Source organism: Peromyscus eremicus, chromosome 19 (assembly GCF_949786415.1).
Source record: "Peromyscus eremicus chromosome 19, PerEre_H2_v1, whole genome shotgun sequence".
Lineage (NCBI taxonomy): Eukaryota > Metazoa > Chordata > Mammalia > Rodentia > Cricetidae > Peromyscus > Peromyscus eremicus.
Window position 1 is genome coordinate 48,282,551 of NC_081435.1, and position 26,854 is coordinate 48,309,404.

At 42.5% G+C, this 26,854-nt stretch overlaps 2 protein-coding genes across 7 annotated transcripts in view; one reads left to right on the plus strand and one right to left on the minus strand.

Moving 5' to 3' along the window:
- The window catches only part of Smim3 (small integral membrane protein 3), a 51,637-nt gene extending 51,063 nt beyond the window's left edge, over nt 1-574 (minus strand). For 3 of the 5 annotated variants that reach the window (XM_059246637.1, XM_059246636.1, XM_059246635.1), the window contains exon 1: nt 160-574. The gene's annotated coding sequence lies outside the window, so the exon portion shown is untranslated. The other 2 variants (XM_059246632.1, XM_059246634.1) reach the window with 2 other exon arrangements.
- Dctn4 (dynactin subunit 4) lies at nt 359-26,604 on the plus strand. Of its 2 annotated transcripts, XM_059246630.1 has the most exons (14): nt 1,179-1,383; nt 1,524-1,658; nt 3,566-3,636; nt 7,492-7,670; nt 10,801-10,844; nt 13,626-13,733; nt 15,417-15,490; nt 15,714-15,826; nt 16,098-16,207; nt 18,763-18,836; nt 22,003-22,057; nt 23,011-23,118; nt 25,445-25,542; nt 26,275-26,604. In XM_059246630.1, the coding sequence occupies exons 3-14, from the start codon at nt 3,602-3,604 to the stop codon at nt 26,486-26,488; spliced, it is 1,212 nt and encodes a 403-aa protein (XP_059102613.1). In that variant the 5' UTR covers nt 1,179-1,383; nt 1,524-1,658; nt 3,566-3,601; the 3' UTR covers nt 26,489-26,604. The 2 variants fall into 2 exon arrangements, with proteins under 2 accessions (XP_059102612.1, XP_059102613.1); XM_059246629.1 differs by lacking the exons at nt 1,179-1,383; nt 1,524-1,658 and adding an exon at nt 359-570.
- The last annotated feature ends 250 nt before the right edge of the window (nt 26,605-26,854 follow it).

Below are 26,854 nucleotides of genomic sequence, written 5' to 3' on the forward strand. Positions count from 1 at the left end.
CTTACTAAGGAGTGTCAATGTGGATGTTTCCTGAGGTCCGTGGCAAGACCGTCAAGAAGAACGTGCTGCTGTAACTCTGCTTTCCAGTTAGGATGGAATAGTGGCCTGGAAGGAGGGGTAGGAAGGGGCCGTTGGGAGAAAACGAAACAGCAGCCTTACTTTCTGGAAGATGCAAAGAAGAGCACTGAGCATGTCTGCATTTTGGACTAGGTCAGAGTGTCATGATGAGGGAGGGTCCCAGCAGCCAAGGCTCCCGGAAATGGGTGGGCCCAAACCCGAGAAGCGCACGCGCACCGAAGTCGCAAAGCCCCTCTGGGTCCGGTAGCTTACGTCAACGTCTACGTGAAAGACGTAAGGGATCTCGCGGGGAGGGGGAAAAACGCCGGGCCGAGTCACGTGACGGGTGCGCCGGGCGTTGGCTCCTCCCTCCCCAAGATGGCGTCCCTGCTGCAGTCGGAGAGGGTTCTCTATCTCGTCCAAGGAGAAAAGAAGGTTCGGGCCCCGCTCTCGCAGCTCTACTTCTGCCGCTACTGCAGCGAGCTGCGATCGCTGGAATGTGTGTCGCACGAGGTAACTGGGCCGTTCCGCGGGGGGCTGCGCGCCGGGGCGGGGGGTGCTCTTCCCAGTCACTGCGGCTGGCGGGAAGTTCCGCCGGGAGAGGCGGGGAAATCGTGGGGTCTCGCTTTCTGATTGGCCAAGTGCCCTATCACTCATCGGGGTTTGCGATTTCATTTGCTTGTAAATTGTCACTTGGAAAAGGGGCGGCCCCGGGTGGGGCTGAGCAGATCCTCTTGTTCCAGAGCTGCCTGTGTAGCTGGACAGATTTGCCCTGGACCCTGCGGTCGCCCGTGCGACTTGCGAATTGAGGGCTGGGAGATAGGTCGGGGGTTGTCTAGCTCGAGTCTCTGAAAGGCAGAGGAAGCTCTTTTCTCATCGTTAATGCACGGACAGCCCCTCTCGCTCGTGGCCCTCTCCTCTGAGAAGTCCTGACCCTGCTTTAACCAGAAGCGGGGCCCTGTCCAAACAGCTTACCCGGTTTCCTAAGCCAGGCCAAGGACTGAAGCAGGAAGACTGTGTGATAGGTTGATTTGAGTAGCAAACGCATAGAGTAGTCTGCTAAAAAAAAAAAAAAAAAAAAAAAAAAAAAAAAGAAGAAGCAGCTCAGAGTTCTATTCACGGGCCCAGGTGGTCATTGGAATAGAGTTGTTCACCTACTAGCAAAGTCCCAAACCTTTTGCTGCTTTTGACAGGACTTGTATTTCTACTGCGCTGCCGTTGTGAATCTCAACGGTCTGGTGGAAAAGCTCATAGAAATAATGGCCGAGTTTATTCCGTATTTAACTGTGTGGCAAAGGCTTTGCATAATCTTTCCAGCTAATGAAGGTGGAGGCTTGGGTTTGGGAGATTTTGGATGGGGGTGGGGGATGTTGAGTCAGGGTTTCATGGAGCCCAAGCTAGCCTCAAGCTTACTGTGTAGCCAGTGCTGGCTTTTAACTCCTGGTTTCCTGCCTTCACCTCCCAAGTGCCAGGATTATCAGTGTACACTACCATGTCTAGCTGTTGAAGGTGCGTGTTGTTGCAAGAAGGAAAAAAAGCTGTGTTGCGGTGACTCAGGCCTATAATCCTAACACCCGGGAGCCTGAAGCAAGAGGAATGCTGTGAGTTCAAAGGAAGCATTAGCTGCATAGTAATTTCTAGGACAGGCCGCTACAGTGTGAAACGCTTTCTCAAGGCTCACACCCCACCCCCAAATGTACAGGTTAAGAAGCAAACCCAGAATGTTTCTGGTAGATCACAGAGTTGTTTAGAGGTTTGAAGGAAGATGTGAATCAGAGACTAGGATCCCTGGGGGTGGGAAATGCATGTGAAAACATGGCCTGTGGTGTTAACCATTTTACATGTTCTTTTATTGGGGATACTTTCCAAACTATTAAGAATGATTAAACAGAGAGTATAAGAAATCCAAACCCAGTCATATTTATACATACTTACATATTTATGTCATAGATATGATTTTTCTTGGATTTTGCATTAGCACTTGGTGTGATAGCTAGAATTGTGTAATTATCAAATAAAACCTTATTACATAAAATACTTTTTTGTTTTGTTTTGGTTTTGGTTTTGTTTTTCGAGACAGGGTTTCTCTGTGTAGTTTTGGTGCCTGTCCTGGATCTCACTCTGTAGTCCAGGCTGGCCTCGAACTCACAGAGATCCACCTGGCTCTGCCTCCCGAGTGCTGGGATTACAGACGTGCACCACCACCACCTGGCCCATAAAATACTTTTTTATAAAATCTTTTTTAAAAGAGCGGATCTAATACCTAGACTGTGTTTTGAGTAAAGTACAGTAAGATGGTTGTTGTTCGATTTGTTATTCAAAAAGTCTCTAACTGGGGAACTGAAGAGATGCCTCAGCAGGCGAAGGCTCTTGCTGCCAAGCCTAACAGTCTGAGTTGGGTCCCCAGGACCTCCGTGGTGCAAGGAGAGAACCAATTCCTGTGAGTTGTCTTTGGCATCCCCATATGCTATGAGCTGTGGTACCTACCTGTAGGCCACCTACCTCATCACATCAGCACAAAACAAATTTAAGATAAGTAGATGAAAATCTCTTGTTTGGGGCCTGAGGTGATAGTTCAATTGGTAAAATGCTTACAAACATGCCAGGATCCCAGAACATATATACATACAAGCTAGGCACGGTGGCACATAATCCTATTGCAGGCCAGCCAGCCTTATCTACTTGGTAAGCTCCGGGCCAATGAGAGACCCTCTCTTATAAAAAAGGGAAGGGCAGGGGGCAGTGCTTGAGGTTGTAGCACCTGAGAGAAAGTTTCCTAAGACCTCCACACACGTGCACACACAGAAAATTTTAAGAAACAGATCTCTAGTTGGCTGGCTCTAACTGTAAATTTTTATATATACTTAGTAAATATATTACATCACTAATGAGAAAACTTGATGCCTTCAAGAGCTACCTTTTAAAAAAAAAAAAAGATGTTATGATGAATGTTTTGCCTGCATGTATGTCTGTGCACCATGTACATGCCTGCTGCCTGTGGAGGTCAGAAGAAAGTACAGGATGGGCCACCCTGTGGATGCTGCTGAGAATCTAACCCAGTCCTGCAAGAGCAGCAAATGCCCTTAATCACAAGCCATCTCTCCAGACCCAGCTTAATGTCTTTTAACAAAGGTATTGGCTGAGTTCGTTGTAATGTAATCAGGCCAAACTAGATGGGAGGCTGATCACAGCTTTACACTTGCATTATTAATCAACTCATTAGACCATACAGTTATTCATTTAGAAGCTTTGAAGTATCATGTAGACAAGTCTTGACATAGCTCATGTGTAAAGCTTGATGATGGGGAAGAGAACATAAGAGAAAGAAAAAGGATTAAAAGAGAAAATTCAAAACCAACAACAGAGAGGTAATTGCTTAGTTGGAAACAGTCCAGGCATTTTGTCTGTTTTTTCCCAGATCAGTAATGTCTTACCTTCTGGTGAGGTATAGCATATTTTAATAATGAATTTCTTTTTCCTCTGATTTTTTTTTTTTATTTCCTCATAGGTGGACTCACATTATTGTCCCAGCTGCTTAGAAAACATGCCATCAGCTGAAGCCAAATTAAAAAAGAATAGGTAAGAAGAGGACAGATTTTTCAGTTTTCCATTTGTTGTTGCTTTTGTGGACACTGAGGCTGAACAGGGCCTTTATAGATCAGATCTCAAATTTTGATTCCTCCAGCCTAAGTGTAGTGGAGTGGCCTAAATAATTTCACCAATACCTAAGTGCTAGGATTACACCACAGTTGTTTTAAGTAACGGGTAAGAAAACACACAGGATTAAATTTTTTCCTGTTTGAGCATCATCGTTGCCTAAGATACCTTGTATAGCCCTGGCTGTCCTAGAACTCACTTGGTAGCCCAGGCTGGCCTCGAACTCAGAGATCCACCTGCCTCTGCCTCCCAAGTGCTGGGGTTAAAGGCGTGCACCACCACTCCCTGGCTTTGATTTTATTTTTTAATACAGTGTCTTTATTAGGAAACTTCTAAGAATTATTTGAAAATAGTGCAGTCCTCCCCCTTCGTTAAGAAACAGTATTGATTTAGTTATGCCACCACAGGCTTCTTGTGGCTGGGACTGTTTCTTAGACTTTCTCTCTTGAGTTTAAAAATATCGAGGGATCTCGATGCAGTATCTATCAGATAGACTGCACTCAGTGTCTGTGATGTTTTTCTCACTAGACAGGAGAATGGGTCAGAGTCGGGAGTTAGACTCCCCTCTCAAAGTCTAGCTACATAAATGTTTAGGACTTTTTCCATATTCTGCCTCTTTTCTCTATTTAATCATTACTCGTGAATATTTATTTTATACATCAGGCTGTGATACTGATTTATTTGGTTGGTTTTTCTCCCTTGCCTGTTCTACCTTTGGCCACTGGGAGCTCTTTTACTTTTCTCCTGGACCCCTGTAGCCTCGATCATTAGAAAAGAGAGAATGTTGTCATGTTCCTTTTATTTGAGCAATTTCTTACCAGTATAGTACTGTAAGGTATTTTAAGCTTAGCTGGTCTATTTTCTGCCTCTAACTTAGAATTTATTATTTCTCAGAGAAGCTTGGTTCTTTTTACTGGAGGACATTAAGAACCAAGACCTGGCTGCTAGATGTAGTCTTTGCTCCTAGCTACTGCTGGGTTTTTAGGTTGGTGTGAAAATTCTTGTTACCGGCCATATTCCTGTTCATTTGTGGTTGTGAGCCACTGTTTTTTTTGGTTTTTCAAGACAGGGTTTCTCTGTGTAGCTTTGTGCCTTTCCTGGAACTCGCTTGGTAGCCCAGGCTGGCCTCGAACTCACAGAGATTCGCCTGCCTCTGCCTCTGCCTCTCAAGTGCTGGGATTAAAGGTGTGCGCCACCACCGCCCGGCGTGAGCCACTGTTATTTGTCTTTCTTGCTCCAGGAAATAGTTCCTGAGAATTAGATGCTGTATTGTATGCTTTCTATATGTTCATTTATCACTTAATTTTTCAAATGATTCTGTAAGGTAGGTGGTATTACAGACAGGAGTCTGTAACAGATGATCGATATTGGACAAGACTACAGGTGAAGTCTTGATAATCTCGGGCTGTGGGAGTTCTGAAAGCACTGGGTGTGGTTGCTCACAACTATAATCCCAGCACTTAGAGCCAAGGGCAGAAGGATCACAAATCCAAGGCCAGTCTGAGCTGAATAGACTTTGTTTCAAACAAACAGGCACCAGGGTCCAGGGTTCCCAAAGGGAAACGTTATCTGATGCATCTCAGGAGAGAACAGAAGCCCTTTGAGTGCCCCACTGACCACACCTCTTCCATGGTGGTGTCTGTTCCCTGCAAGTGCCCCACTGACCACACCTCTTCCATGGTGGTGTCTGTTCCCTGCAAGTGCCCCACTGACCACACCTCTTCCATGGTGGTGTCTGTTCCCTGCAAGTGCCCCACTGACCACGCCCCTTCCATGGTGGTGTCTGTTCCCTGCAAGTGCCCCACTGACCATGCCCCTTCCATGGTGGTGTCTGTTCCCTGCAAGTGCCCCACTGACCATGCCCCTTCCATGGTGGTGTCTGTTCCCTGCAAGTGCCCCACTGTGACCACGCCCCTTCCGTGGTGCTGTGTTTCAGATCTCTGGCACAACAGTCAAACAGTAATTTTCCAAATCCAGTTTCACAGTTCCTTATGTTGTTGACCCTGAGTTTTCTGTCACACAGTACTCTATCCTCTAACAGCATAAACTATGACATTTGCTTTTTCCTTTAAAATCTCTGTGTCCTGTATAGCCATAAAAAAATAAATGTGGAATAGTAAACTTCACCTAGAAACAGTGAGTTTTCTCTGTAGAGGAGATGGAGTTGGACTCTTAATTTGTCACAAGCTTTGGTGATAATTGTTTTGTTTTTAAGTGAACATATAACATATAGTGCTTTTGAAATGTTAAACTTGGTAAAAGTACCCAGAAAAAAAAATTTTTTCCCCTTTGAGAGTCTTTGAATTTCTAACATTTGGACCATAGTTTCCTAAATTGTGAATTGTGACCATGTATGGGTTCATGTAACTAGATGTAAGGACTTTAAGAAGTTGACAGAGGGCCGGGCGGGTGGTGGCGCACGCCTTTAATCCCAGCACTCGGGAGGCAGAGCCAGGAGGATCTCTGTGAGTTCGAGGCCAGCCTGGACTACCAAGTGAGTCCCAGGAAAGGCGCAAAGCTACACAGAGAAACCCTGTCTCGAAAAACCAAAAAAAAAAAAAAAGAAGTTGACAGAGGTAAAAGGTTTCTGAAACAAAATCTAATTCAGAGTCAAACATGTAATCAGTGAGGTGTTTATGACGGGCATGTCCATATTACACTGGACTACTTCATTACATCCTTGGCTCTGAACGCAGCCTGTGGACTTGGAACTTCTGCTGCTGCAGTCAGTGCTGCCCGAAACGCCTCGGCTCCCAGTTGAGACAACTGTGGCTTATGAAGTACAGGGGGTTTTGGCACATGCAAAGCTCTTTGCTATAATACAAACATTAGCTTGATCATAGAAAGCAAAGACAACACTTTCCATCATTCCTCAGCATGTGTCAAATTACAGCTCTTTGGTTTGTATCAGATAAGAATGTTGTGTGTGGGGGGGGGGGGTTGTTGTTGGTTTGTTGTTGTTTTCAAGACAGAGTTTCTCTGTGTAGCTTTAAGCCTGCCCTGGAACTCGCTCTGTAGACTAGGCTGGTCTCGAACTCACAGAGATCCGCCTGCCTCTACCTCGCGATAAAAGGTGTGCACCACCACTGCCCGGCTGTAAGAGAATGTTTGATTTTAAAAGTTGATTTGAGTTGCTGACTTAAGCAATATTATTATGATCATCATCATCATCATTATTTTAATTTTTAAGTAGGCTTGGGGAAGAGTAGACAAAAACCAAGTATAAGGAAACCTGCCACTTTGCAGGCTCAAATTTGAAAACTTCATATACACACCAAAAAAATTCATCAAATGCATTTTGGCTTGGGATTAGGACAGAATTCTAACCATTTCTGAAATGACCCTAAACACACTTGTGTCATTTTGTACTGTGTATTTATATCAAGTATTGGCAGTTACAAAATCAAAATATCAACTCTGAAAAGCATTGAAGATCTCTATCCTGCATGACCAACTATTTAGCAAAGATTTAATCATTATATAACAATAAACAAGCACACTTATTAGTGTACAAATTTGCTTTTATCTTTACTAAATGGTAAAATTATATGTATAACAATAAATTGTTTTTAAATTTTTCTTGATTTATTAGCAGTAAATGTTTTATTTGTATACCTATTTTACAAAAATATATACTAGAGATTTTGTGAAAAGCTTCTCCAGTGAAAGAGCTCAAAGGTAGAAAACGTTAAAGAGATCCTGAACTAAAACAATGTCTAGCACACAGTAGGTGCTTGCTAAGTATTGGCTGAATGAAGGTTGTCTGTCATGTCACAGATGTGCCAACTGCTTTGACTGTCCTGGATGCATGCACACTCTTTCCACCCGGGCAACAAGCATCTCCACACAGCTTCCAGATGACCCAGCCAAAACCACCATGAAGAAAGCCTACTACTTGGCCTGTGGATTTTGTCGATGGACTTCTAGAGATGTGGGCATGGCAGACAAATCTGTAGGTGAGTGAGGTGTACTTGAACGTGAGATTTTGTTCTGCTGTCAATGCATAATCCCCATAGACTATCAGCTCTGTATCTGGTGGGCTGTAGAACCTAAGTACAGAACGGTTGTCAGTAAGTCTTCTGTATACCCAGAGCCTCACATTTATGGATCATGTTTCTTTTCTTTTTTTTTTTTTTTTTTTTTTGTTTTTTGTTTTTTGTTTTTGTTTTTGTTTTTCAAGACAGAGGTTTCTCTGTGTAGTTTTGGTGCCTGTACTAGATCTCACTCTGTAGACCAGGCTGGCCTTCAACTCAGAGAGATCTGCCTAGCTCTGCCTCCTGAGTGCTAGGATTAAAGGCATGCACCACCACCGCCCAGCCTTTGGATCATAGTTTTTCTTTTTCTTTTTCTTTTCTTTTCTTTTTTTTTTAATGATTTATTTAACTTTATTTTATGTGCATTGGTGTGAAGGTGTCAGATCCCCTGAAACTGTAATTACAGACAGTTGTGAGTTGCCATGTGGGTGCTGGGAATTGAACCCAGGTACTCTGGAAGCACAGCCAGTACTCTTAACTACTGAGCCATCTCTCCAGCCCCTGGATCATAGTTTTTCATCTCAGATAGAGTAATACTATTCAGTTTCTTAGAGTTTGTAAAGTAGCTTTTATGAATCTAATACTAGAATCAAACTTAACACCATTTATTGTAAAAAAAAAAAAAAAATATTTATTGGGCTAGGGATATAGTTTATGAAGCCCTAGGTTCAAGTCCTAGCACTGCATAAGTCAGGTGTACTTGCTCACACATGTAATCTCAGCTTTTAAGAGGTAGAGGCAGGAGGATCAAAAGTCCAGGGTCATTCCCAGCTGCATATGGAGCTCAAAACCATCATGGACTATGTGAAACCCTGCTTCAAAAAAAATTATTTTTTTAATCTAAAATTTAAACATCATGGACAAAATTAAAAGTGATAAACTTAGAAAAACAGACTAAAGATGACTAACGAAAATCGAAGGACCCTTATCAATCAATTCAGGAGAATCAGAAGGAAAACAGCAAAGGATTTGGACAGCAGGTCTCATAAGTGAACATAAAAGTGATCATCTTAAAAGGTGTTCATCTAACTGCAAATTATGAAAATGCTAATCCTCAAAAATTTTTTAAATCTGATTATATCATGTTAGTCAGACACAGGATAATTCTCATATTACCATCTTGGAGAACAGTTTGATGACCCCTATTTACTTATTTTTATTTTTTGTTTGTTTGTGTGTGCATGCCTGTTTAGAGGTCTGTTAGAGAATATTGTTTTAAGGTGTGTTACTTTTGTTTATGTTAAATTTGTTTAACTCTGTGAAGCTGTATTACTGTGCTTGTCTAGAACACCTGATGGTCTAAGAAAGAGCTGAACGGCCAATAGTGAGGCAGGAGAGAGAAATAGGTGGGGCTGGCAGGCAGGGGAATATATAGAAGGAGAAATCTGAGGGGAGAGAAGAAAAAAGAAGTAGCCAGAGAAGGAGGACAACATCAGGGTCCAGCCACCCAGCTACACAACAAGCCACAGAGTAAGATTTATGGAAGAGAACTGGAAGAGTCCAAAGGCAAAAGATAGGATAATTTAAGTTAAGAAAAGCTGGCTAGCAACTAGCCAAGCTAAGGCTGGGCATTTATAATTAAGAATAAGTCTCCATGTGTGATTTATTTGGGAGCTGGGGAGCAGCCCACCCCCACCCCCCAAAAAAAGGGAAGAAAACAACCAACAGCAGAGGACAACTCTCAGGAGTTGATGCTCTCCACTGTATGGGTTCTGGAGTGGAACTCAGGTCCTCAGGCTTAGTGGCAAGTGCCTTTAGTTGCTGAACCACCCTGGCAGCCTTATTTATTTACTTTTTGAGTCATGTCTCACTCTGTCAGAAAGGCATTAGAGCCCCTGGAACTGGAGTCACAGACAGTTGTGAGCCACCCTGTGGGTGCTGGGTGTCAGACCCGGGTGCTCTGGAAGAGTAAGCAGCCAGTGCTCCTAACTGCTGAGCCATCTCTCCAGCCCCTATTTGTTTATATGTATGCATTTGGGTATTTTGCATGTGTCACATTCATGCAGTGGCCATGAAAGCCAAAAGAGGGTGTTAGATCTTCTAGAACTGGAGTTACAGTTGCCAGCCTCTACATGGGTGCTGGGAACTGAGCCCAGGCCCTGTGCAAGAGCAACAAATGTTCTCAAGTGCTGAGCTACCTTTTAGTGTGTATTTTATTTTGTTTTTGTAACAGTTTCACTCTGTAGCCCAGACTGGTCTCAAACTCACAGAGATCCGCCTGCCTCTGCCTCCCAAGTGCTGGGATTAAAGGCATGTGCCACCACCGCCCGGCTACTCTGTACATTTTTTAATGGTCAAGGGTTTTGAGGTTTGTATGGGTTTTGAGTTTGGGGGATTTTGTTTTGCATGTGCAGATCCAGTTGCTACAGCACCCCTTGTTCAGAATTCGGACCATGCTACAGATGAGAGCAGGGTTCCCAAATCCTGCCTACTTCCGGAGTTGGATTCCTGGCTCCACCATTTACTACCCATATAACTTTAGATCTGTTAACTGTTTGGAGCTTTGGGTTTCTCATCTATAAAATGAGACCAATTAGAGTACCTTACCTCAGAACGTATTATGAGAACAGAAAAAAATGTGCTCCATTTGAGGTACCTGGTGCAGACACTGTGCATACATTATTGGTGGTGTTGGGCTTGATAGCCTAGGCCTGTGATCCTAGCTACTTGGGAAGCTGAGGTGGGAGGATTACAAATTCTGAGTTTGCCTGGGATACAGAGCAAGGCCAGCTTTGACAACAAGATTGTTCCCAAACATTTTAGAAACAAGATTGGTGAGATGGCTTAGTGGGTAAAAGCTCTTCTGTACAAACTGGACTGTCTGAGTTGTTTAAAGGGCTTGGAATATAGCTCAGTGGTAGAATATGGGCAGAGCCCTAGGTTCAGTCCCTAATACTGGAAAGAAAGAGGGAAGGAGAAGGGGGTTGTGTGTGTGTGTGTGTTGCTCTTCTGAGCGTGCTAGTCCATAAGATTTCTAGTGTTCTTAGAAATTCTATGGTGACATTTTATGAAAATAAAAAGGTAAAATTACTGTTTAATGTTTCTTTTCTAGCTAGTGGCGGTTGGCAAGAACCAGAAAATCCTCACACACAACGGGTAAGTACAAGAACTTAGGCCACAGAGGATGAAACAGAAAGGCAATGGGTGTGGCCCATGCTGAGAAGTGCCTGTATTTGTGCTGTGGGGTCAGTTACTCACAGAGAGGCATTAAGTCAGTGCTCCTCCTTCTCTGTTAACTAATTCATGGAAAACAGTTGTACTTTTGGTTCTGTGTTCCAGTTATGTTTCAACAAAGGAATGAAAACAGCTTGTATTGTTTTCTTCCTATGCCCAACAATGGCTAGACATTTCATTTGCTATCAAATACTCTTGGAAGTACAAGCATGCAGCCCTTTCAGCCCTAGAGACACTGCTGATGTTGGAGGTTCCCTTGCAGCGGTAGTGACACCCACAGCAGCATGGTGGGCATTCGGGCAGTAGTGACTGTCCACAGCAGCATGGTGGGCATTCGGGCAGTAGTGACTGCCCACAGCAGCATGGTGGGCATTCGGGCAGTGTGCACCGCTCTTGGCCTTTTCACCCTGCGTCAGAGCAGTGTGAGGAACTGATGAGCTGCTGTCGGCTGCACACTACACTGTCAAACTGGAAACCAAACAGATTTACAGTTCTCCACCTGTAACATCAGCAGAAATTAAAAATACTGACGGTGTCCAGGGTGAGAGAGTAGGGAAATGGTTTTCTCACATGTGCCAGTGTGTAGTGTAGGTTGATAGAGATCTCTTGAATTCTTTGCTGTGTGTACTTCGTAGACGCTCACCTACAGAAATGCATGGATGTATGAACAAGTACTTGTACATAGTCCTGTGTTTGTGTGTGTGTGAGTTAAATCTTCAGCATGTCTGCTGGGAAAGGGAAAAAAGTTCTCTCCAGGTAAAGTGAAAACTATAGTAAGTCAAGTGAGGGAGAAATTGTGCCTTGTCAACATTTTTTAGAAATTTCAACTAATGAGGTCAACATGTGAGTATTATGCTGCTGTCTGGAGGTGCTAGACACAGAGAGGAAAGACTTCCAGCAGGGGAACAGCCTGTAGGTGGAGGAAACAAAGTAAAGTATATAGTAATTCTTTTTTGGTTTTTCAAGACAGGGTTTCTCTGTGTAGCTTTTGGAGCCTGTCCTGGAACTCACTTTGTAGACCAGGCTGGCCTCGAACTCACAGAAATTCACCTGCCTCTGCCTCCTGAGTGCCTAGATTAAAGGTGTGTGCCACCACCGCCCAGCAGTATATGGTAACTCTAAGAAAGTGATTGAAGTAGAGTGTGATATCAGCAGATGGAGAAGGTTATTTGAGGCTTGACCTTGTAGACCAAGAAGTTTGAGAAGTCTTTAAATGTTTAAAAGCAAGGAGATGATGGGATCACATTAGTGTCTTTTAAAAAAAAAAAAAAATTTGCATGGGCTGCAGAGGTGGCTTAGTGGTTGAGAGTACTGGGTAATCTTCCAGAGGACGTGGGTTCAGTTCTCAGTACCTTCATGGCAGCTAATAACTCTCTTAGAATTCCAGTTCCAGGGTGTCTGTTTGGTGTCTGTTGCTGTGAAAAGGCCATAAGCAAAAGCAGCTTGGGGAGGAAAGGGTTCATTTCAAACTCTCACTCCATCACTGAGGGAAGTCAAGGCAGGAGCTAAAGCAGAGGCCATGGAGGAGCACTGCTTACTGGCTTGCCCTGTGGCTTGCTTGTCTGCTTTCTTCTACACCCTGGGACCACTGCTCAAGGTACCAGAAGGCTGCTTGTGGTAGACAATGAAGTATGGAGCGAATCGTCTCAGCCCCTCCATAGCCTTTGCATCCTCTGCTTAGATGTGAAGATTTCATTTCTGAAAACTGTAATGAGGGAAAAAATGATATGGGCCCTCCCACATCAATCATTTATCAAGAAAATGCACTACAGTCTTGCCTACAGGCAATCTGATGGAGGCAATTCCTCAGTTGACATTTCTCTTCCAAGATAACTCTAGCTTTTATCAGGTTGACAAAACATATCCCAACCAGGACATAAGGGATCCACCACCCTCTTCTGGCCACCACAGGCACTACACATATATGGTACACAGGCATTCATGTAGTCAAAATAACCGTGTACATAAAGTCAATCTCTTCTAAAAAGAAAAAACAATTTTTTTTGCTGCTGAATTGAGAGGACAAGAATGACACCAGAAGACCATTTATGTCCTGTTGTAAGAAATGTTTAAATACCTTTTAGAACATTTGTTCTATACAATGAGGTCCAGCCTTTGAAAAGAACAAGATAGATGTGTTAGTAATGGTTAGAGAGATAGACCAGATGTATGAGAAGTCCATTATACTTGGAGTGAAAAAGAATAGATATTTTATTCCCTTTTACATGAAAAATAAAGTACTCTGTGGTACAGAGCAAGTTCTATATCTATACATGGGTGTTTTAAAGTATACCATATGTTCCTAAAGTGTGTCAGAAAGACATAACTGGTAGAAGTGGGTACCTAATGAAAGGTTACATTGAGCGCAAAGGATGAGACAGGTGTGGTTTTTTTTCGTTATGTTTGTATGTTTGAATTTTTATAATTAACATACTGCTTTTGATAAAAAAAAATTTAAATAAAAAGTGACAAGGCTGGGTGTGATAGATAGTGAAGTATGGACTCATCTTGACTCCTCCATAGCCCATGCATCCTGTGGTTGGATGTGAAGATTTCATTTCTCCTTACAGAAAAAAAGGGGAAAAAAACAGCTTGCACACTTCATAACTTTCCCTGTTTCTTTATTCATTTTATTTCAAGTCAGTACAGTTGATTGACTGTTAGTCTTTTCGTGAAATAAATAGAGTCTTGGATTTCTTACAGATGAATAAGTTGATTGAATATTACCAGCAGCTTGCTCAGAAGGAAAAGGTTGAACGAGATCGCAAGAAACTGGCACGGCGTAGAAACTATATGCCTTTGGCTTTCTCGGTGAGAATTTGGTAAAGACATTTTGCAAGGCCTGTAAGGCTTCAGAGTAGCCGCCTTTCAGAAATGGCCAGGTTCTGGATTTCTGTAGTTGGGATCAAAAGCAGTTTCTCAAATACAGACATGTAAGCCCACAGCTGTGCTTTTGTATGTCATTAATTCTATTTAAACTCCTTGTATTTTAATAGAGGCATCTATCTTTCTTCTTCCATCACTCCATTTCATTTTTATTCCGACCAAAAGTTACTGCTTAATATTTTAGGCTATACAAAATTGTTTACTGCTTTTGAATATTACAGAAAGATTGAAAAGAAGGTAGGCAAGTGGTAGATTTTATTCTCCCTACCATTGTGACATACCTCTGGTACCCTGGTTTCTCAGTTCTAGTCTTTTGTTTGTTTGTTTGTATGTTTGTGTGTTTTTTTGTTTTTATTTTGACACCTTCCCATCCTTACTTTTTTTCAAGATAGAAATCACTGACACATGCACAGTATTGGTGGTGGTGGTGGTGGCGGCAGTGGTGGCACTGTTACTGGGGATTGAACTTAGGAGCTCACCTCTGTAGGCAAGCACCCTCTCACTGACTACTCCTGAGCCTTGCACAGTACATTTGTGTGGTTAAATAAGCAGAGACGCACAAGTGGAGTTGTTGATAGAAATGATTTGTCGATGTCATTTTCTGCTAATTTATAACTACTAGACAAAAGGAAGGATGGGGATTTTGAGTTTTTCTTGTTTTCCTCTAAGTTTAATTTGTTCTTACAGAATAGTTTGTTTTCTTTGTACTTGTTTGAGCCCTAACATATTGACATTAAAAAATAACATTTATTAAATGGTGTGACATGTTGAGCACTGGGCTAAATACATATGTATATCATTTTATTTATTCTCTACAACAGTCCTGTTAGGCTGATAGTATTTCCCCCATTGTACACTTGAGGAAATGAGATCTGGAAGGTTAAATAACTTGTCATACTGTATCTACTGGACAATTAGTTAAGCCACTAAAGACATAGTGATTGGTAAGGTCCATATAGAAAGAGATTTGAGTTTAGTTAAACATTAACTAAAGCACCTACACTTACCAAAGAAGTAAGTGAATGTTCCCAAATAGTCCAGTGGCCTCATCAGCATATCCACGCCTACATATTAGGACAGAACTTGGAACTAAACGCTCTATCCTTCAACCTTCCCATATACCTGCCGGCTGTATGCATTTGCTTTTATCTTATGCTTCATTTTTTTTTTTGTCTCTGTTGTAACCTGCTGCTATATGGGGGCGCTACAGCAACACACTATTCATGTAGTGGTAAGTTCTCCTTTATGATTCTTGCTAACCCTGAAGAAGTTAGCAGATGGTCTGGATGTGCCTTAGATACTTGACATAGTTCCAGCCTGACCCAGGGCTTGGGTGTTCTGAGGCCAGTGTTAAAGCTTACGTGTAGTTCACTCTGACTGTGTGACTGTAGTTTTAGTCTCCGTGTTGCTTATTCTAGGAATGGAAGAGGAATGTGGGTTACAAATAAAGTGGATTCTAAGTAGCTTTTTTGCTTTATTAGTTTTGGTTTTGTTTTAGTTTCTGCTTTTCCCCTTAAGCTTCTCATGCAGTCTTCCCCTATTTCTTGCTTTCAATAGATAGGAGGTACAAACTGGCCTTTCTAATAGGAATTTCTGAACTTTGTTTAGGACAAGTACAGTCTCGGGACCAGGCTTCAGCGACCACGAGCTGGTGCATCCATTAGCACTCTTGCTGGACTTTCGTAAGTTTGGACATGAAATGACTGAGAACAGCAAATAACAAAATGTGTGTTTAAAGGAGCATCAAATTATTTTTTTGAACTACCAATAAGAAAAAGATTCTTAGACTCAGAAAAGACCCAAACTGTAAGATACTCTTATGTTAGAGGAATACTTCAGTCATTAATAAGGACTTTGAAGATAATCCAGTGGACCCTTGAGAAGTTACTGCCTCTCTTCTTTTAGCCTTAGAGAAGGAGAAGACCAGAAGGAGGTAAAGATTGAGCCAGCTCAGGCCGTTGCTGAAGTGGAACCTCTGCCTGAAGACTATTACACACGGCCAGTGAACTTAACGGAAGGTAATTTCATGTGCTCTTGTGTTCCTGCTCCGTTCTCAGCTGTGTGTGGTTTGGTTCCTTGCATGCCTCGGGACTTGAGAGTCTTAATGGAATCAGTAGTAAATGATGTATTGAAAATCAAGTAGGTGTACTCATTTAAAGAACTTTAAAGTGTCTGCCAATACTGTTCATTTTGGCATATTGCTTCTGGTAGCATATTTCTTTGCCCACATACAAGTCTGATTTTTGAAAATGACTGTGAACTTAGCCTGCTTTCTGCCTTTCTTGCTAGTGACCACCCTTCAGCAGCGCCTCTTACAGCCTGACTTCCAGCCAGTCTCTGCTTCACAGCTCTATCCTCGACACAAGCACCTTCTAATCAAACGGTCTCTGCGCTGTCGGGTAAATACTCTTTGCTGTGGAGTTGCCACTCATACAAGAGAAAGGCAGAGGGGAGACATGACTGCTGTCTGGCCACTGTAGTAAATACAGAAAGCTCGGGGAACACACCGGATGTTTGGACATTGTTTTAAAAAGTTTCAATATAAATTCAATCTTAATGACTCTGGAAGTGGCTACTATTGTTCTTGCTTCTCAGATATGGACCTGAGGTATCTGAAGGTTGAATGCGTAATGTAAGCCCATAAAAGAATAGCAGAAGAATGTATGTGTTTTAGGCTAACACAAGGAAAACACTAATGCAAATTAAACAAATTAAGAAAAAGCAAGAAAGAAGAAAAACCACAATTTAACCTCTAGGAATGTACAGAACAAACAATAGTTTTGCGAGTAAATTGTAAAAGCAAAATAAAATGGAAGGAGGAAGTCTTTTAGATTACATCCTGTGATGCTTTAGACTCCATGATGATGAGCTCTAATATGCCTGAATGATACAGGGTGGTACCCACTGGTCACACATGGCAGCCTAGTTCTTGAAATGTGAAGTTAGCTGAGATACTGACTCCTAATTCATTTAAATAACCACATATGGCTAATGTTACCAAATAACACATCTCAAGGTTGAAGCGATTCAAAGGTATACCAGCCAAGCACAATTTGTACACTTTATGCAGATCCTGATTCAGACAAAACATAGATATAAAACTTAGATTAAAAAAGAGCCCAGGGAGGAAGGGAAGGAGGAGGAGGGGAGAAAACAAAAATTTATAAAATCTAAGAAATTTAAACATTAGCAGGATTTCTTCTGTTATTAAAGTATTAGTCTTTTTTAGGGATACTATTTTTTGATAGTCTCATCTTTTTGGAGATGCATGCTAAAACATTTATGGATGAGTGGCATAATGTCCAATATTTATCACAAGAAATAAGAATGTAGAGTGAACATGTAGCAAAAGCTTATTATCCGGCTCAGATGGTTCGTTGTGTGAAGTCACGTGCCGTCAAGTATGATGACCTTTGATCCCCAGGACCCACATGGGAGAAGGAGAGGAGTGTCCACACTCGACTGATTAATTCATTAAATAAGTAAAAGACTTACTTTTTACTAAATAAATTGAGTAAAGTAAATAAATTGAATAAACAGCTCGTTTATATGCTGATTAGACACAACACAAGTACCAGAATTCAGAGTTAAAGTGCAGATAGAGCCGGACATGGTGGTACATGCCTGTAACTAGCTCCCGGGCATCTGAGACAGGAGGATCTTCAGTTCAAGGCCAGCCTGAGCTGTACAGCAATACCCTGTCTCAAAATGCCAAGGGCTCAGAGTAGAGCTCAGGATTAATTTAAGAGTACTTACCTAGCACACACAGGGTCCTGGGTTTGAGTCTCAGCAAGAAAGAGGAAGGAGCAGTGGAGGCTGTACAGACACTAATTATTTCTTTCTATACATATAGACCCTGTCTCAAAAAAACAAAAGCAAAAGAAAGGAAAAAAAGTGAAATACTTTAAAAAAAAAAAAAAAGTTTGTTCAGCCATATGCCTTTAATCCCAGCACTTGGGGGCAGAGGCAGGCAGATCTCTGTGAATTTAAGGCTAGCCTGGTCTACATAAGTTCCAGGACAGTCAGAGATAAATAAATCTTCATTTAAAAAAAAAAGTTGCAAGATGCCATTTGATAGTCATCATATAGCAGAAATTAACAGTTTGGGAGTATCTATCAAAGTAGTAAATGGCCTTCATTGGTCCACTCTTAGGAAATTGTCTTACTGACATATTTATGCGTTGGAAAGTGACTCATGTCCAATACTCATTGCTGCTTTACTTACAGTCACAAAAGTGGTGGAAATATCTGAATAACCAGTTGTCTGGTTAAAGTTATAGAAATCACTACAGTGGCACATTAAAGATGAGGTTCCTGTGTGTGCTGAGATGGAATTCCAAGATTAATGTAAAATGGAAAGGGCAAGAGAGTGTATAGATTTCCCTTTTGTATTATTGTGAAAAAAGGAAGGTGAGATAAGCCTGTATGTTAATGTGCCTAGCCTGTCCTGTTGGCCCTGCAAAGAAAAACAAGGGACACACTGGTAATATGCTCTGTATAATAGGAAAAGCTTTGTACTACCTAAACATTTTTAACCAGGTTATGTAGGTCATTGGGCTTATATCCTTGCATTCATACAGATCTCCAGAGTTATATAGGTTATTTCCCCTTCTTGGTCCCATTTTCCTCATCTGTTGAGAGAGAACATTAACAGCTGTGTACCTTCTCCATCTGATGTGCTCGTCCTAAGTCGGACAAGTCTTAAGTGCATTGTTCACACAGTGAGTGCTTGGTGTGTGCTAGCTATTTGGATACGTTCTAAGCACTACACGCTATGATATTTGTGATGGCCCAAATGCCTCCTATAAATTTTGGTTATCAATACCATAAATTCTGTTCTAATCTTTGGGCAGGACAAAACATAAAATTCTAGTAACTACTTTCTGCATTTAATGGTTCTGTGGATCTTCAGAGTATATTCTTCTTTTTCTCTTACGTGTACTTTTCTTTTTAGAAATGTGAACATAACTTGAGCAAGCCAGAATTTAATCCAACATCTATCAAATTCAAAATCCAGTTGGTTGCTGTGTAAGTATTTTGGGTTGTTGATTGAGGTTTTATGAATCTTTTTCAGTGTGGATTATCTTTTTAAAACATTTAAAAAGGAAAAGAAATTACATCAGGATAGTCTTTCTGTTTCTTTTTTTTTTTTTTTTTTTTTTTGTCTTTCTGTTTCTATTCTGGTTTTGAATTTAGTTGAATAGCATGAAGTCTTAAGTACATCTATAAATGTAGAATTAAGGCCATGTGGCCTGAGACTGTGGCACATCCTGGAATCCTGGCTTCTGGGAAGACAGAAGCAGGAATGTGTTTGTGTCAGTGACAGTGTTGTGACGTGGTCTCTGGCAATATGGATTTATAAAATATCTAAGTTAAGACTTTGGATTTTCAAGACAGGGTTTCTCTGTGTAGTTTTGGTGCCTGTCCTGGATCTTGCTCTGTGGACGAGGCTGGCCTTGAACTCACAGAGATCCGCCTGGCTCTGCCTCCCAAGTGCTGGGATTAAAGGCGTGTGCCACCACCACCTGGCCAAGACTTTTTTTTTTTTTTCTTTAATATAAAGTATAGCAAATTGAAGAGTACCCTGAAACAACGTTCAGTTTCCTTCCTGGTTCTGATAACATTTTACTGAATGGAATAAAAGTGATTAAGTTAGAGTTAACTCGCTGCGGGTTGTCAGTGGTTGTGTATTTAAAAAAAAGATTATTAGGCAGGCATGTCGAGGGAGCCATCACTCTGATACACACACACATGCACAATCACAGTGTTGTGGGGTTTTTGTTTTTGTTTTTAATTTAGCTGGATTTGATGGTGCATGCTTTTAATCTCAACACTCAGGAAGCAGAGGCAGGTAGATCTCTGAGTTTAAGGACAGCCTGGTCTACATAGCAAGTGTCAGGCTAGCCAGAGCTACATAAGTTTTTTAATTTAAAAACTGGTTTGTTGGTGCACACCTATAGTCTCAGCACTTGGGAAATGGCAGCTGATTCTGTTTGTTTGTTTGTTTGGTTTGGTTTGGTTTTTTGTTGTTGTTTTTTTTTTTTCGAGACCGGGTTTTTCTTGGAACTCACTCTGTAGACCAGGTTGGCCTCGAACTCACAGAGATCCACCTGGCTCTGCCTCCCGAGTGCTTGGGATTAAAGGCATGTGCCACCACTGCCCAGCTATGGCAGCTGATTTATTCTTTTGACCTCACCTCCCAAAAATATCACCTAACAACTAAGAAAAATATTTTGAAAATTAAGGATAAGTCTAACTTTGGTGTAAAAGATCCCTTTGTAGCAAGACGAGAATTCACTAAAGAAAATGAACACCCTTGACCTTGGCAGAAGGAATCATGAGTTGTAAAGGATAAAATTACCAATGTCCTGAGACAGGCAGTAGAACAGGTAGAAAAGTGCTTGGCATTTATGCCAACGCATAATGCTCTGTGTAGAATTCCCACCAACTGGAAACATAACAATTGAAAAGCAATGAGAATGGGCTGTGGGACAAAGGATTTGAACAGGCATCTTATTTAAGAGAAGTTCCAAATGGCCAGCAGGTGTGTGAAGAGATGCTGAGGTTCCATAGGAAAAGTTAAGTAGCAGCCATCATCAATGAGTATGTCAGTTAGGCATGTACCTACACGAATTGTTGATAGGATTGTGATTTGCAAGAGTGTTTGTGGAGAGCAAGCTGGAAATAGCAAGACAAATTACCTTGATGGTTTACTTTGGTGTTTTTGAGACAGGGTCTCTCTCAACTCAGACTGTCCTTGAACTCACTATGTACAGAGTGATCTTAACTCCTGATTCTCCAGCCTCTGCCTCTTGAGTGCTGGGATTACAGGTGTGTGACTACACCCCATGCTACATAGACCTTTGACTCAACAATACTATGCAAGGAATCTACTCTCCAGGCGCAAAAGCACCAATAAAGATACATTTGTGAGGATGTACATTACACCTTTTTCATGGAAAAAGCTAAAAGCAGCTCTAACTGACTATTAACACGGAAATTACTGATTAAATGGACAGTCATTTCTACTGCAGAATATTATGCAGCTGTTTAAAAAGAAGCCATTTAAGTCAAAGGATTAAAAAGTGCTGGTCTGGGCCGGGTGGTGGTGGCGCACGCCTTTAATCCCAGCACTCGGGAGGCAGAGCTGTGAGTTCGAGGCCAGCCTGGGCTACCAAGTGAGTTCCAGGAAAGGCGCAAAGCTACACAGAGAAACCCTGTCTCGAAAAACCAAAAAAAAAAAAAAAAAAGTGCTGGTCTGGCAAGTTAGGATCTAGAGAAAAACAGGTATTGGGACTACCACTTGACTGTGTTTCTCTAAGTTTATTTTCATCATCTCTAAAATTACTTTCTGCTCAAGATTATTGAGAAAAGAGCCCATAAGTTGTGATGGTTGTTATTACCAGGTAATAATAAATCACCATAAAATGTGTTCCCTTTCCTAACCACCACTGAGCAGTAATAGCTGACTGTTGAGAAGAGAGAGAAAACTACCACAGCAGCACATGTGAACCATAGGATCCATTCCTCTTTATGAAGTTTTTAATATTACGTTTTCCAGGTAGTGGTAGCACACGCCTTTAATCCCAGCACTCAGAAGGCAGAGGCAGGCAGATCCCTGAGTTCGAGGCCAGCCTGGTTTACAGAGCAAGTTCCAGGATAGCCTAGGCTACACAGAGAAACCCTGTCTGGAAAAGCAAAAACAAAACAAAAAAGGGACTGGCCTAAGAGAGGTAGCAGTAGTTGTCCCTGTCACACAGAGTTGGAGTGAACACTTGTACAATACTTAGATATTGCCTGGCATGCAGGAAGCACTGTATGTGTGGTAGGAATGAATTAGTGTTTATAGCCATATAGAATGTGAATGATTGGATCTGTAACCAACTACCTTGTAGGTGAAATAAGTGAGATTCCCTCAAACTGATAAGGAAAACATATGCTGCGATACAACTATAAGCCCTAACCCAGCTCTCTATACATACAGGCTGAAAGCCTAAAATTTCAGACAGAACTCGTTGCTAGTTTGGGTTCACGTCTCTTCTCTTACTGTGGTGCTACAGGTCTTTGTATTCTCTTAATGTATTCTAATTAACATTGTTTGTAGCACTAGTTTATGTGTGTGGGGTTTTCTAAGGTAAATAATCATTTCAAGAGACTTCAGTGAACATTAATACATGTTTTTATTTATCGGTAGCAACTATATTCCAGAAGTGAGAATCATGTCAATCCCCAACCTTCGCTACATGAAGGTTAGTACCGTACTTATCGACACACAGACTTGATTAGTCAGTGGCCTCTGCATGTCTATATGGGTGGCTGTGTGTGTGGAATGGGATGCTGTAGGGAAGGTTCAAGGAAAGGACAGAAATGATAAAGACATGGAGACTTGGTCTCTTTAAACTGGCATTCTTGCCAACAGCATGTTGGGTGTGTAAGAAGCAGGTTGTACGTTCTGTAAAGGTAGAAAGTGGGGGAAGGAAGATGGCAATACTGGGTACCATGGGCAGCTTTCTGCTGTTGCCAGTAGGAGCTTCTCCGTTGACTCAGATGTGTGCGCATAGTGCCAGGAGTTGCCTAGGTTCTTCTTCACCATGGCCCCTTTCTTCCACGGGCTCCTCTTCTGTGACTGATGAATGATTGCCTCTTCAGCAGCAGCCTCTGGCTCTTTGCCGTCATGCTGCTCGTGAAAAGGTTTACAGCATCCTTTATTTACCAATCTCAAGCGCAGCAAATGGCCATAGTATCAGGTTTGGGAAATCTTAAAAAAAGATTTTGTAGTTTTAATGTGTCATTTTCCCCCTGCCCTTGGTAATACTTCTGGCTAGCCTATGGCTACAATGTTTTATTTTGGGATTTGGGTTTTTTTTTTTATTTTTCCTTTTCATCCCCTAAGCATCAACTAGAGTGGACAAAAACTGCAAACTTTAAAATAATCATTTAGATAATAAATGTTTCTCAGACTTTCTAGGCCTAGTAACTAGAATCTGCCCAGCTTCTTTAGTGAGATAGCCACTCCAGAGGGTATGTTGCTAACACAGAAACATAAAGATCAGTAAACATTCTTAGGATGCTCTGGTGTGGAGGAACAGGAATTGTTGCTCTGGAGAAAAGGGGTGATTTGGAGAATCATTTTGTGTAACACCTAAGAAGGTGGACCTCGGAGTATGGCGCATGTCTGAAAGATGCTTTTCTTATTCTCCAGGAGAGTCAGGTCCTCCTGACGCTTACAAATCCGGTAGAGAACCTCACCCATGTGACTCTGTTGGAGTGTGAAGAGGGGGACCCTGATAATATCAACAGCACTGCTAAGGTAAGGGCGTTTGTCCCCTTGAACAGACCCTGACGTGGCCTGCAGTGGCTTCATTGGACATGGCTTAAAACAGTCCACACCGGCTCTCATTTCTGCGTGTGAGCCAGGGTCCTGATTCTACAGCCTTATTTTATGTAGCTCTCAAACACGCAGCCACTGCCTGTCAGGTCTCGGTGTTCTCACTTGGTCTCAGACAGGAACTCACTGCCTGACCTCGCTGTCTTTAGTACTCTCAGTACTTAGTACTCTCAGTACTTGGACTTCATCCCAGCCCACCCGTGTACCACCAGGCCGTTCATCCTGCATTAGCTGCTCAGCCCTCTGACGTAAGGAGGAAGGCCACCTTCTTCGGCACAGCTTCTTGACGATGGCTGCTTCCTGTTCTTCTGAATTTAGCCTTTGCGGGTGCTGCTGTAGGGATGGCTGCACTGATGGCGTCAGTGCCTGCTGGGGAGCTGCGTGTGCTGCTCAGTTGTACCCGAGCTCCTCCCTCCTGCCCTAGCTCCCCAGCGCACACACCTTCCCATTCAGTTCAACACTCGTTCTTGAGGACTCATGAGATGTCACCTCCTTCTAGAAGCTGGTGTCTCTCCTACATCCACTATTTATGTAGAGTACAAATAGCAGTGACTAAGTATTAAGATAATTTTGACTGAATGAAATGTAGGGTTTTTTATAGTTTGCTACTGAGAGGTTGATGGATGTAGCACTCCTAAAAGCTTAACTAGCCTAAGTTCCTGGTCCTCACGCCTTAAATACCTTTCTGCTTTCTGCCATCACTTCCTGGGATTAAAGGCTCTTGTCACCATGCCTGGCTGTTTCCAGTGTGGCTTTGAACTCACAGAGATCCAGAGGATTTCTGCCTCTGGAATGCTAGGATTAAAGGCGTGTGTGCCACCATTTTCTGGCCTCTATATCTAGTGGCTCTGATCCCAGATAAGATTATTAGGGTGCACAATATTTTGGGGAACATAGTATCACCACAGATGGAATTTTTTAAATTTTACATGTGTGTATTGATTTGTGTATGTGCACGCTGTGTGTGCACATGGCACATGCTTCAAGGTTAGAGTCAGTTCTCTGCTCTACTGTAGGTCTAGAGGAACTAACTGGGGTTGCCGGGCTTGGTGGCCAGCACTTTGACCCACTAAGCCATCCCACCAATCTGGTTGATGGACATTCTAAGAGAACTTTATGTAGTACTGACCCATAATTCAGTGAGATACTCACAGTGAGTATTTATAGAAGAAATGCCTGTATCTCCAGCTGTTATCCAAAGAATATCACTAGAGAATTTCCTAGTGGGTTTTTCTTCTGCCTTTTAATGATTTCATTCACTAACATCACCTCTAGAAAAAGATGACACATGTCCTTACATTTGTTTTTAAAAATAACAATAATAAGTAGGTGTGGTTGGGCTAAAAACATAACAGTCGGGAATGTGGACACAGCATTCATCGATCAAGGCTTTATTGTGCCCCTGCCACCGCCACCACACACACACACACACACACACACACACACACACACACACACAGCACTGTAGCTATACTTAGTGGCTGATGGTTTCTGCTGGTCTCTGAGATAACAAGGTATAGACCAGTTACAACATAACAATCTAGCCTGTGCTCCACAAACATAAATATAAACACACTCCCCCACCCCCAGTGTTCAGTGTCAGAAAGTCCTTGTGTTTGAGGGGAGATAAATTGTCTCAAATATGCCAGGAATTTTCTTAAAAATAATATAGCAAAGGGAATATGCACTCCTCTCCCCTTCAGAAGTAACACAGTAAAAGACGAAAAAGAGGAAAAGATGCAGTACGGCCTTGTGCCCTGGCCTGGTTGAATTCCTGGTTCAATTCAGTAAGCTGTACTAGTCAGTTACTTTCTGTTGCTGCATCAGAATAACTGGTAACGACTGATCTTGACAAAACAATCTAAGGAAGCTTATTTTGTCAGGCAGTTGGGGCAGTCATGATGCCTGGCCTCGAGTCAGTTGGTCACGGCTCTTCTTAGCATCTGTTGTGAAGTAGCAGATGACGGCTCTCAGCTTACTTTCTCCTTTTTATCCTGTCCACGAATGGTGCCACCACAGTTTAGGGTGGGTCTTCTTCCTACTCGGCCCAATCAGCCATGCCAGTAGGTTATCAGGTAAGCATTAGCCATCCTGCAGGCTGCAAATACTCACTTGTTTCCATTCTTCATTCTCATGCTCGAGTTCCTCAGCAGTGTTTTAAGACTGTGTAAGGAGTATAAATGTGTCCAGAAACATGATGCTCACCTGTCTAGGTGGTGCTGCTGCAGTCTGTCTCTTTTGCTCTCAGGTGGTGGTGCCTCCCAAAGAGCTTGTTTTAGCCGGCAAGGATGCAGCAGCAGAGTATGATGAGCTGGCAGAGCCCCAGGACTTTCAGGATGACCCTGAGTAAGTGATCTTTCTGTGATCCTCAGAACAGTCAGCCGATCCAGGAGCCTGGATTCATCCTTTTGTGTTGCTGTGACCAGATGTGTGACAGGAACGGCTTAGGAAGAAAAGGTTATTTAGCTCCAATTTCAGAGGGATTTTAGTCTATCATAGCAGGAGAGGCATGAAGGTAGGAGAGGCTTCACCTATGCCTTTTGACAGTGGGTACATGAGGTGAGGCCACAAGCTAGTCACAGTGTACAGAGAAAGCTCAAAACAGCTGGACTGGAAATGGGCGGATAACCTTTACATGTGTGCTTTATGTGGGCTGCGTTCCTCAGCTGGGGCCCACTACCTACCAGTTTACTATAAGGGCTGGAGTGATGGCTAAGCAGGTAAGAATTTTCTCTGTTCTTCCAGAGGATCCAAATTCAATTCCCAGCACCTAGATGGTAGCTCACAACCATCTGTACTCCAGTTCTAAGGGATCGAATGCCCTTTTCTAGCCTCTGCAGGCACCAGGCATGTACATGATGCAGAGACTTATAAGCAGGCACAACACCTATACATGTTAAATAAATGTTTTTAAAGGAAAATAGAAATATCTCAGCTTCTTCTGAAGACACTCTTCTTTGATGGTCAGTAGGATGGTGATCGCAGCAGAGGTTCCCATGGAACCAGGAAATGACTAGGAGACTTGGTGATTCGATTGACTTCTCATCTGCCTAATACTGTGCTTTTCTTTCCTTATAGCATCGTAGCTTTCCGAAAAGCCAACAAAGTGGGCATCTTCATCAAAGTCACCCCACAGCGTGAGGAAGGTGAAGTGACCGTGTGCTTCAAGATGAAACATGATTTTAAAAACCTGGCTGCCCCCATCCGCCCGATGGAAGAAAGTGACCAGGGCACAGAGGTCATCTGGCTCACTCAGCATGTGGAACTGAGCTTTGGCCCTCTTCTTCCTTAAAACAAAGTCACCTGGTGGGCAGATGTCCCCACAGCTGTGCCACCACAACTCTGTAACAGTGTGGAAGCTGCCGCTTCATTAGACGTGTTTATAAAGATGTACCCATCACTACTAAATCCTGTTCCTAGGAGTGGAGGCCAGGCCAGGATTGGGAGCACAGGGTCACTGCTGTTCCACTTGCTCTCTCTGTGGACACCAGGAAGTCTGTGTCTCCGGCACTGAGCCCTGCACGTTGAGTACCAGCCTAACTCCATCCCAGTAAATGGGTGTTCCTCGGAGGGGCATTCGATTTACTCCCTGAGAAATGGGCCTTGTACCTGTCACTACTCTACTCCGAAAAACCTTAGAATGGTAATCCAGAGAAGA